Here is a 12821-nt window from a genome sequence, read left to right on the forward strand (position 1 = left end):
GCGCTTCTCGGAGGCCTTTTGTTTTTTAAATCTAATTTTACTGCAACACATATTAATATATTAACATATTAATTTTACTGCTTCCATGAGTTACTTGATGTGGAATACAGTTCCATGCAGCCATGGCTCTATGTTGTGCTGTGCACCTCCCATAGTCTGTTCTGGACTTGGGGACTGTGAAGAGACCTCTGGTGGCATGTCTTATGGGGTATGCATGGGTGTCTGAGCTATGTGCCAGTAAACAGTTTAAACAGACAGCTTTCAACATGTCAATACAAGTAGTGATGAAGTCAATCTCTCTTCCACTTTGATCCAGGAGAGACTGACATCCATATTATTAATGTTAGCTCTCCATGTACATTTAAGGGCCAGCTGTGCTGCCCTGTTCTGTGCCAACTGCAATTTTCCCAAGTCCCTTTTTGTAGCGCTTTATTATAGACAGACATCTCCCCATCTTAGCTACTGTTTTATCAATGTTTTGACCATGACAGTTTACAATCCAGGGTGTCATGACGTGACCCTCTTTGGGTACAGCGAACACCATCCTCCTCTCTCTTCCCCCTACACCAGACTCTGTTAGGCAGGTCATAAATTCCTAGATGAGTTCTCTCCTCATGGCCAGAGTATAAGAGAGAGTGAGTTTTCATAGAGAGAACAAGGGAACTTCTTCCATTTATTACTGTTACCCCCAGGTGTAATGATGTGACTGGTCTGACTAGGTGACCTTGACTGGCTGCGACAGACTCACGCCCATCCTCCTCTCCTCTCCTCTCCACTCCTCTCCACTCCTCTCCTCTCCTCTCCTCTCCTCTCCTCTCCTCTTCTCTTCTCTTCTCTTCTCTTCTCTTCTCCACTCCACTCCACTTCTCCTCTCCACTCCTCTCCTCCTCCTCTCCCCTTGTGCCTACACCTGCTGCTGCGGGGCAGACAATCCTACAACTCGTTCTATCAGTTGTCTGTAATGTGACCTAGGTTCCATGCATTTCCCCAGAAGCTAAACATTCTGAAGGCAATGCCGTGTAGGATTGACTCACGTGTGTCATCACCCGTTCTAAGAAAACTGTGAAATGTTTTAACAAGAGGATGTTTTACCATAGTTTACCATCTAAACCCCTCAAGGTCAATCCAGGGTCTCACATCACAAACCTTTACCATAGTTTACCATCTAAACCCCTCAAGGTCAATCCAGTGTCTCACATCGCAAACCTTTACCATATTTTACCATCTAAACCCCTCAAGGTCAATCCAGTGTCTCACATCGCAAACCTTTACCATAGTTTACCATCTAAACCCCTCAAGGTCAATCCAGTGTCTCACATCACAAACCTTTACCATATTTTACCATTTAAACCCCTCAAGGTCAATCCATCACATACCTTTACCATATTTTACCATTTAAACCCCTCAAGGTCAATCCAGGGTCTCACATCACAAACTTTTACCATATTTGACCATTTAAACCCCTCAAGGTCAATCCATCACATACCTTTACCATATTTTACCATTTAAACCCCTCAAGGTCAATTCAGGGTCTCACATCACAAACCTTTACCATATTTTACCATTTAAACCCCTCAAGGTCAATCCAAGGTCTCACATCCCAAACCTTTACCATATTTTACCGTTTAGACCCCTCAAGGCCAATCCAAGGTCTCACCCACAAAGCCTATAAACGAGTGAGGACATAATCATGCTGACTGACTGGATGCCAGATAGGTAGGTGACCTTAACTCTTACACCACAGAAGTCATGAAGGACTATGTGTCACATAAGTATGATGAGTGACATCAGCACAGTCTCTTGTGTTCTGAAGGCACTTTGCAACGAATCATACAGCCTTGACCCAGGTGTTGAATCATACAGCCTTGACCCAGGTGTTGAATCATACAGCCTTGACCCAGGTGTCAATTCATACAGCCTTGACCCAGGTGTCCATTCATAAAGCCTTAGTCTAGAGGCTAAATCATACAGCCTTGATCCCAGGTGTTGAATCATACAGCCTTGACCCAGGTGTTGAATCATACAGCCTTGACCCAGGTGTTGAATCATACAGCCTTGACCCAGGTGTTGAATCATACAGCCTTGACCCAGGTGTCCATTCAAACAGCCTTGACCCAGGTGTCCATTCAAACAGCCTTGACCCAGGTGTCCATTCATAAAGCCTTAGTCTAGAGGCTAAATCATACAGCCTTGATCCATCCAGGTGTTGAATCATATAGCCTTGATCCAGGTGTCGAATCATACAGCCTTGACCCAGGTGTTGAATCATGCAGCCTTGACCCAGGTGTTGAATCATACAGCCTTGACCCAGGTGTCCATTCAAACAGCCTTGACCCAGGTGTCCATTCAAACAGCCTTGACCCAGGTGTCCATTCATAAAGCCTTAGTCTAGAGGCTAAATCATACAGCCTTGATCCATCCAGGTGTTGAATCATATAGCCTTGATCCAGGTGTCGAATCATACAGCCTTGACCCAGGTGTTGAATCATACAGCCTTGACCCAGGTGTTGAATCATACAGCCTTGACCCAGGTGTCCATTCAAACAGCCTTGACCCAGGTGTCCATTCAAACAGCCTTGACCCAGGTGTCAATTCATACAGCCTTGACCCAGGTGTCCATTCATAAAGCCTTAGTCTAGAGGCTAAATCATACAGCCTTGATCCAGGTGTTGAATCATATAGCCTTGATCCAGGTGTCGAATCACACAGCCTTGATCCAGGTGTCATTGAAGACAATGAAGAGGTAAGAGGGAAGACACGGGTTCGATCCCAGGCTGTGTCACAGCCGGCCGTGATCGGGAGACCCATGAGGCGGCGCACAATTGGCCCATGTTAGGGGAGGGTTTGGTCGGCCGGGATGTCCTTGTCCCATCGCGCTCTACCGACTCCTTGTGGTGGGCCGGGCGCATGCACGCTGACTTCGGTTGCCAGTTGTACAGTGTTTCCTCCGACACATTGAGAAGTAGTGCGGCTTTGCAGGGTCATTTTTCCGGGTCCGTAGGGGAATTGCAGTTATGTGACAAGACTGTAACTACTAATTGGGGAGAAAAAGGGGGAAAAGTACGAAAACAAATTTAAAAATCTTGCACTATAAAGGGAATAGAACCATTTGGTTCAGTTGTTCCATGATGGCTCGGAGGGAAAAACACATGTTATCCAACAGCCAGAGTTTATGAAGTTTAATCATTACCATCTTGAATCACAAAGTCTACTTTTAATGTGATTTAAAGATCATCGGCAGAGGGGGAAAAAAGCCTTTCATTTAAACCGTAGAAAAAAACTGATCTCACCTGGGAAGATTTAAAGGCTGAAGGTTTTAAATGTCAAGTGTTTGATGTCTGCCTTCAGCTATTCATTAGACCGGTACGTCACCGTAAGGCTGCTCTCACAAATAATGGCACACAGATGAGCTGCAGATTCTCTCTCTATCCCTCTCCCTCTTATTCTCCTGTGGAGAGATGGTGTTTGTACTGCACTGGTTGCCCTTTTCTTGTGGCAATAGGTGACAAATCTTGCTGCTGTGATGGCACACAGTGGTATTTCACCCAATAGATATGGGAGTTGATCAAAATTAGATTTGTTTTTCAAATTATTTGTAGGTCTGTGTAATACAATAGAACCAAAATGTCCTGTTTCCATCCCAGCTGTATTTATACAATAGAACCAAAACGTCCTGTGTGTCGTAATGTTGTTTTATACTGTCTGACTTTACTTCATAAAATCTGTGGATGGAAATGTGTTTTTATAAGGCCATGTTGAGCTCCAGAATGCAGGACATGGCCATTAGAGGTGTTCAGAAACGCACTGATCCACTACTATTGATACAACAAGTCAAGACTACTGACACAAGTCAAGACTACTGATACAAGTCAAGACTACTGATACAAGTCAAGACTACTGATACAAGTCAAGGCCATTGATACCACAGGTCAAGACCATTGATACCACAGGTCAAGACTATTGATACAACAAGTCAAGACTATTGATACAAGTCAAGACTATTGAGCACATATATTGGCAAGGCACTAGAACAGTCTGCAGCAGCCGGCCTCAACCTACTAGAAACGGAAGTCAAATGTCTACTGTTTGCTGATGATCTGGTTCTTCTGTCCCCAACCAAGGAGGGCCAACAGCAGCACCTAGATCTTCTGCACAGATTCTGTCAGACCTGGGCCCTGACAGTAAATCTCAGTAAGACCAAAATAATGGTGTTCCAAAAAGGTCCAGTTGCCAGGACCACAAATACAAATTCCATCTAGACACCGTAGCCCCAACTATTCCTCGGAGAAGTTCCCTAAGCAAGCTGGTCCTGGGGCTCTGTTCACAAACACAAACAGAGCCCCAGAACAGCAACACAATCAGACCCAACCAAATCATGAGAAAACAATTAGATAATTACTTGACACATTGGAAAGAATTTACAAAACAACAGAGCAAACTAGAATGCTATTTGGCCCTAAACAGAGAGTACACAGCGGCAGAATACCTGACCACTGTGACTGACCCTAAACAGAGAGTACACAGCGGCAGAATACCTGACCACTGTGACTGACCCTAAACAGAGAGTACACAGCGGCAGAATACCTGACCACTGTGACTGACCCTAAACAGAGAGTACACAGCGGCAGAATACCTGACCACTGTGACTGACCCTAAACAGAGAGTACACAGCGGCAGAATACCTGACCACTGTGACTGACCCTAAACAGAGAGTACACAGCGGCAGAATACCTGACCACTGTGACTGACCCTAAACAGAGAGTACACAGCGGCAGAATACCTGACCACTGTGACTGACCCTAAACAGAGAGTACACAGCGGCAGAATACCTGACCACTGTGACTGACCCTAAACAGAGAGTACACAGCGGCAGAATACCTGACCACTGTGACTGACCCTAAACAGAGAGTACACAGCGGCAGAATACCTGACCACTGTGACTGACCCTAAACAGAGAGTACACAGCGGCAGAATACCTGACCACTGTGACTGACCCTAAACAGAGAGTACACAGCGGCAGAATACCTGACCACTGTGACTGACCCTAAACAGAGAGTACACAGCGGCAGAATACCTGACCACTGTAACTGACCCTAAACAGAGAGGACACAGTGGCAGAATACCTGACCACTGTGACTGACCCTAAACAGAGAGTACACAGCGGCAGAATACCTGACCACTGTGACTGACCCTAAACAGAGAGTACACAGTGGCAGAATACCTGACCACTGTGACTGACCCAAACTTAAGGAAAGCTTTGACTATGTACAGACTCAGTGAGCATAGCCTTGCTATTGAAAGAGGGCGCCGTAGGCAGACCTGACTCTCAAGAGAAGACAGGCTATGTGCACACTGCCCACAAAATGAGGTGGAAACTGAGCTCCACTGCCTATTCTCCTGCCAAATGTATGACCATATTAGAGACACATATGTGACCGACTGGCTCAAATTGGAATTTGAAGTTGTGTTTTTTACATTGATTCAACAAGTCAAGACTATTGATACCATAAATCAAGACTATTGATACCATAAGTCAAGACTATTGATACAAGTCAAGACTATTGATACCATAAGTCAATACTATTGATACCATAAGTCAATACTATTGATACCATAAGTCAAGACTATTGATACCATAAATCAAGACTATTGATACCATAAGTCAAGACTATTGATACCATAAATCAAGACTATTGATACCATAAGTCAAGACTATTTATACCATAAATCAAGACTATTGATACCATAAGTCAAGACTATTGATACCATAAATCAAGACTATTGATACCATAAGTCAAGACTATTGATATCATAAATCAAGACTATTGATCCCATAAGTCAAGACTATTGATACCATAAATCAAGACTATTGATACCATAAGTCAAGACTATTGATACCATAAATCAAGACTATTGATAACATAAGTCAAGACTATTGATACCATAAATCAAGACTATTGATACCACAAGTCAAGACTATTGATACCATAAGTCAAGACTATTGATACCATAAATCAAGACTATTGATACCAAAAGTCAATACTATTGATACCATAAATCAAGACTATTGATACCACAAGTCAAGACTATTGATACCATAAGTCAAGACTATTGATACCATAAATCAAGACTATTGATACCATAAGTCAAGACTATTGATACCATAAGTCAAGACTATTGATACCATAAATCAAGACTATTGATACCATAAGTCAAGACTATTGATACCATAAGTCAAGACTATTGATACCACAAGTCAAGACTATTGATACCACAAGTCAAGACTATTGATACCATAAGTCAAGACTATTGATACCATAAATCAAGACTATTGATACCACAAGTCAAGACTATTGATACCATAAATCAAGACTATTGATACCACAAGTCAAGACTATTGATACCATAAATCAAGACTATTGATACCATAAGTCAAGACTATTGATACCATAAATCAAGACTATTGATACCATAAGTCAAGACTATTGATACCATAAGTCAAGACTATTGATACCATAAATCAAGACTATTGATACCACAAGTCAAGACTATTGATACCATAAATCAAGACTATTGATACCACAAGTCAAGACTATTGATACCACAAGTCAAGACTATTGATACCATAAGTCAAGACTATTGATACCATAAGTCAAGACTATTGATACCATAAATCAAGACTATTGATACCACAAGTCAAGACTATTGATACCATAAATCAAGACTATTGATACCACAAGTCAAGACTATTGATACCATAAATCAAGACTATTGATACCATAAGTCAAGACTATTGATACCATAAGTCAAGACTATTGATACCATAAATCAAGACTATTGATACCATAAATCAAGACTATTGATACCACAAGTCAAGACTATTGATACCATAAATCAAGACTATTGATACCATAAGTCAAGACTATTGATACCATAAGTCAAGACTATTGATACCATAAGTCAAGACTATTGATACCATAAATCAAGACTATTGATACCACAAGTCAAGACTATTGATACCATAAATCAAGACTATTGATACCACAAGTCAAGACTATTGATACCATAAATCAAGACTATTGATACCATAAGTCAAGACTATTGATACCATAAGTCAAGACTATTGATACCATAAATCAAGACTATTGATACCATAAGTCAAGACTATTGATACCATAAATCAAGACTATTGATACCACAAGTCAAGACTATTGATACCATAAATCAAGACTATTGATACCACAATTCAAGACTATTGATACCATAAATCAAGACTATTGATACCATAAGTCAAGACTATTGATACCATAAGTCAAGACTATTGATACCATAAATCAAGACTATTGATACCACAAGTCAAGACTATTGATACCATAAATCAAGACTATTGATACCATAAGTCAAGACTATTGATACCATAAGTCAAGACTATTGATACCATAAATCAAGACTATTGATACCACAAGTCAAGACTATTGATACAAGTCAAGACTATTGATACAAGTCAAAGTTATTGAGCAAATGACATTGATACCACAAGTCAAGACTATTGATACAACAAATCAAGACTATTGAGCTAATGGCATTAATTCAACAAGTCAATACTATTGCTACAACAAGTCAGGACTATTGATACAACAAGTCAAGACTATTGATACAAGTCAAAGTTATTGAGCAAATTACATTGATACAAAAAGGCAAGACTATTGATACAACAAGTCAAGACTATTGATACAAGTCAAAGTTATTGAGCAAATTACATTGATACAAAAAGGCAAGACTATTGATACAACAAGTCAAGACTATTGATACCACAAGTCAAGACTATTGATACCACAAGTCAAGACTATTGATACCACAAGTCAAGACTATTGATACCGCAAGTCAATACTATTGATACCACAAGTCAAGACTATTGATACAACAAATCAAGACTATTGATACCACAAGTCAAGACTATTGCTACAACAAATCAAGACTATTGAGCTGATGGCACTGAAATCAAATCGCATTGAGTGTAAAATAAAATCTGAAGCATTTAAGAGGAAACAAAATCATGTATTTCAATGCCTGTTGGAACATTCTGGATTTTCTAGGAAAGTAGAGTTTGAATAATTTACATCCTTCATTAGGAAAACCAAAACATTATTTAAAGAACAGTTGAGTTGTTGACATTTTCAATGATACGTCAACAACAAAAACAGACACATTGAATGTAAATAACATCAAATAAATCTTACCTTGATCATCAATGTTCAGGTTTTTGATCATCCACTGTACAATGTCAGAACCTGCAAGACAAAACAAAACACTCAACATTCTGCTTCTGCAAGACAAAACAAAACACTCAACATTCTGCAAGACAAAACAAAACACTCAACATTCTGCAAGACAAAACAAAACACTCAACATTCTGTTTCTACAAGACAAAACAAAACACTCAACATTCTGCTTCTGCAAGACAAAACATAAAACACTCAACATTCTGCTTCTACAAGACAAAACAAAACACTCAACATTCTGCTTCTACAAGACAAAACACTCAACATTCTGCTTCTGCAAGACAAAACAAAACACTCAACATTCTGCTTCTACAAGACAAAACACTCAACATTCTGCTTCTGCAAGACAAAACATAAAACACTCAACATTCTGCTTCTACAAGACAAAACAAAACACTCAACATTCTGCTTCTGCAAGACAAAACAAAACACTCAACATTCTGCTTCTACAAGACAAAACACTCAACATTCTGCTTCTGCAAGACAAAACAAAACACTCAACATTCTGCTTCTACAAGACAAAACACTCAACATTCTGCAAAACAAAACATAAAACATAAAACACTCAACATTCTGCTTCTGCAAGACAAAACAAAACACTCAACATTCTGCTTCTACAAGACAAAACACTCAACATTCTGCTTCTGCAAGACAAAACAAAACACTCAACATTCTGCTTCTACAAGACAAAACACTCAACATTCTGCAAAACAAAACATAAAACATAAAACACTCAACATTCTGCTTCTACAAGACAAAACACTCAACATTCTGCAAAACAAAACATAAAACATAAAACACTCAACATTCTGCTTCTACAAGACAAAACACTCAACATTCTGCTTCTACAAGACAAAACACTCAACATTCTGCTTCTACAAGACAAAACAAAACACTCAACATTCTGCTTCTGCAAGACAAAACAAAACACTCAACATTCTGCTTCTACAAGACAAAACACTCAACATTCTGCTTCTACAAGACAAAACAAAACACTCAACATTCTGCTTCTGCAAGACAAAACACTCAACATTCTGCTTCTACAAGACAAAACAAAACACTCAACATTCTGCTTCTACAAGACAAAACACTCAACATTCTGCTTCTACAAGACAAAACACTCAACATTCTGCAAGACAAAACATAATACATAAAACACTCAACATTCTGCTTCTGCAAGACAAAACACTCAACATTCTGCTTCTACAAGACAAAACACTCAACATTCTGCTTCTGCAAGACAACATAAAACACTCAACATTCTGCTTCTGCAAGACAAAACAAAACACTCAACATTCTGCTTCTACAAGACAACATAAAACACTCAACATTCTGCTTCTGCTGGTATCAAAAACATGTGAGGGGAAAAAACAACATATTGAAATAACTTTACATAAATGTCCCTTCTCATGTATAGTATATTGTTCCATGCATATCTAAAGGAGAGGTGAGTCTGAAACATCGCCACAGCTCTCCTTTCCTTACTGCAGCAAATCTCCTACCAGTTTATGTTCACCGCTCCCCAATCCATTTCTAAAGGACCTGACAGAATAACGTGGAAAGCAAGTCTGAGAGTCAATCTGCAGAGACTACATTACAGAATAAATTAAAAAGCAAGTCTGAGAGTCAATCTGCAGAGACTACATTACAGAATAAATTAAAAAGCAAGTCTGAGAGTCAATCTGCAGAGACTACATTACAGAATAAATTAAAAAGCAAGTCTGAGAGTCAATCTGCAGAGACTACATTACAGAATAAATTAAACAAGACAGAGTCAATCTACAAAGACAACATTACAGAATAAATTAAAAAGCGAGACAGAGTCAATCTGCAGAGACTACATTACATAATAAATTAAACGAGACAGAGTCAATCTACAAAGACAACATTACAGAATAAATTAAAAAGCGAGACAGAGTCAATCTGCAGAGACTACATTACAGAATTGTCAGAGTCGTGTGTATAGGTGGCAGGGAAGTCAGGCACAGGAGAGTCAAACGGAGTGTAAATGGAGTCTTTTAATATAAGTCCACTTAACATGCTCCAAACACTAAATACGTACAGACATAAACGAACATGGGTAGGAGGACCCGTCGCGCACCTATTAACTATACAACATAAAACAACACTTGACATAAAACAGTCTCTGACAAAGACATGAGGGGAAACAGAGGGTTAAATACACAACAGGTAATGAATGGGATTGAAACCAGGTGTGTGGGAAGACAAGACAAAACCAATGGAAAATGAAAAAAGGATCAATGATGGCTAGAAGGCCGGTGACGTCGACCGCCGAGCACCGCCCGAACAAGGAGAGGCAACGACTTCGGCAGAAGTCGTGACAAGAATAAATTTAAAAGCGAGACAGAGTCAATCTACAGAGACTACATTACAGAATAAATTAAAAAGCGAGACAGAGTCAATCTGCAGAGACTACATTACAGAATAAATTAAAAAGCGAGACAGAGTCAATCTGCAGAGACAACATTACAGAATAAATTAAACAAGACAGAGTCAATCTGCAGAGACAACATTACAGAATAAATTAAAAAGCGAGACTGACAGTCAATCTGCAGTGACAACAATAGAATGTAGATTAGAATACAGAACACACAAAGCCAACTGCTGTGTTTGGATCAACAAGCCAAGGGCCTATATTTCCCTGAATGCCTTTAATCACGGTTAGCTTATCAAATAAAATGACATACAATCAGTGTAAATTCTATGGAGCATTTTTTTTACAATGTAATTTCACAGTGAACAAAAAGCAAGGCCTTGCCAACATAACATCCAAGGCCTTGAATACAAACCTGGACCAATCTAAATAACATAAACATATACTGTAGAGATGCACACACACAAACACTATACGGACCCATGGAATCCTAACAGACCCTCTATAGACCCATATGATTCTAACAGACCCTCTATAGACCCATATGATTCTAATAGACACTCTATAGACAGATATTATTGTAATAAACACTATATGGATCCATAAGATTCTAATAGACCCATAAGATTCTAATAGACCCTCTATGGACCCATATGATTCTAATAAACTCTATGGACCCATATGATTCTAACAGACTCTCTATGGATCCATATGATTCTAGCAGACTCTCTATGGACCCATAGGATTCTAACAGACTCTCTATGGACCCATAGGATTCTAACAGACTCTCTATGGACCCATAGGATTCTAACAGACTCTCTATGGACCCATAGGATTCTAACAGACTCTCTATGGACCCATAGGATTCTAATAGCCCCATAGGATTCTAATATAAAAGTCTCCATTCAGCACCATGGACAGCACTACTAACAGCTCCTACAGTATTGACAGTAGCTGCTACCAGAATCGAGGCTCCATTCAGCACCATGGACAGCACTACTAACAGCACCTACAGCATTGACAGTAGCTGCTACCAGAATCAAGGCTCGATTCAGCTCCATGGACAGCACTACTATCAGCTCCTCCAGTATGTAATCATTATATACAGTGCCTTGCGAAAGTATTCGGCCCCCTTGAACTTTGCGACCTTTTGCCACATTTCAGGCTTCAAACATAAAGATATAAAACTGTATTTTTTTTGTGAAGAATCAACAACAAGTGGGACACAATCATGAAGTGGAACGACATTTATTGGATATTTCAAACTTTAACAAATCAAAAACTGAAAAAGTGGGCGTGCAAAATTATTCAGCCCCCTTAAGTTAATACTTTGTAGCGCCACCTTTTGCTGCGATTACAGCTGTAAGTCGCTTGGGGTATGTCTCTATCAGTTTTGCACATCGAGAGACTGACATTTTTTCCCATTCCTCCTTGCAAAACAGCTCGAGCTCAGTGAGGTTGGATGGAGAGCATTTGTGAACAGCAGTTTTCAGTTCTTTCCACAGATTCTCGATTGGATTCAGGTCTGGACTTTGACTTGGCCATTCTAACACCTGGATATGTTTATTTTTGAACCATTCCATTGTAGATTTTGCTTTATGTTTTGGATCATTGTCTTGTTGGAAGACAAATCTCCGTCCCAGTCTCAGGTCTTTTGCAGACTCCATCAGGTTTTCTTCCAGAATGGTCCTGTATTTGGCTCCATCCATCTTCCCATCAATTTTAACCATCTTCCCTGTCCCTGCTGAAGAAAAGCAGGCCCAAACCATGATGCTGCCACCACCATGTTTGACAGTGGGGATGGTGTGTTCAGCTGTGTTGCTTTTACGCCAAACATAACGTTTTTCATTGTTGCCAAAAAGTTACATTTTGGTTTCATCTGACCAGAGCACCTTCTTCCACATGTTTGGTGTGTCTCCCAGGTGGCTTGTGGCAAACTTTAAACAACACTTTTTATGGATATCTTTAAGAAATGGCTTTCTTCTTGCCACTCTTCCATAAAGGCCAGATTTGTGCAATATACGACTGATTGTTGTCCTATGGACAGAGTCTCCCACCTCAGCTGTAGATCTCTGCAGTTCGTCCAGAGTGATCATGGGCCTCTTGGCTGCATCTCTGATCAGTCTTCTCCTTGTATGAGCTGA

General features: G+C 39.9%; 1 protein-coding gene across 1 annotated transcript in view; it reads right to left on the minus strand.

Moving 5' to 3' along the window:
- Positions 1–12821, minus strand: part of rgs7b (regulator of G protein signaling 7b) — a 113060-nt gene that overhangs the window by 66526 nt on the left and 33713 nt on the right. Inside the window, exon 4 of the mRNA XM_090218032.1 lies at positions 8241–8291. Coding sequence (XP_090074158.1) covers positions 8241–8291 — 51 coding nt within the window. The remainder of the gene's footprint in view (positions 1–8240; positions 8292–12821) is intronic.

The sequence above is a fragment of the Oncorhynchus mykiss genome, chromosome 23, assembly GCF_057628025.1.
Source record: "Oncorhynchus mykiss isolate SJ-2025 chromosome 23, ASM5762802v1, whole genome shotgun sequence".
Lineage (NCBI taxonomy): Eukaryota > Metazoa > Chordata > Actinopteri > Salmoniformes > Salmonidae > Oncorhynchus > Oncorhynchus mykiss.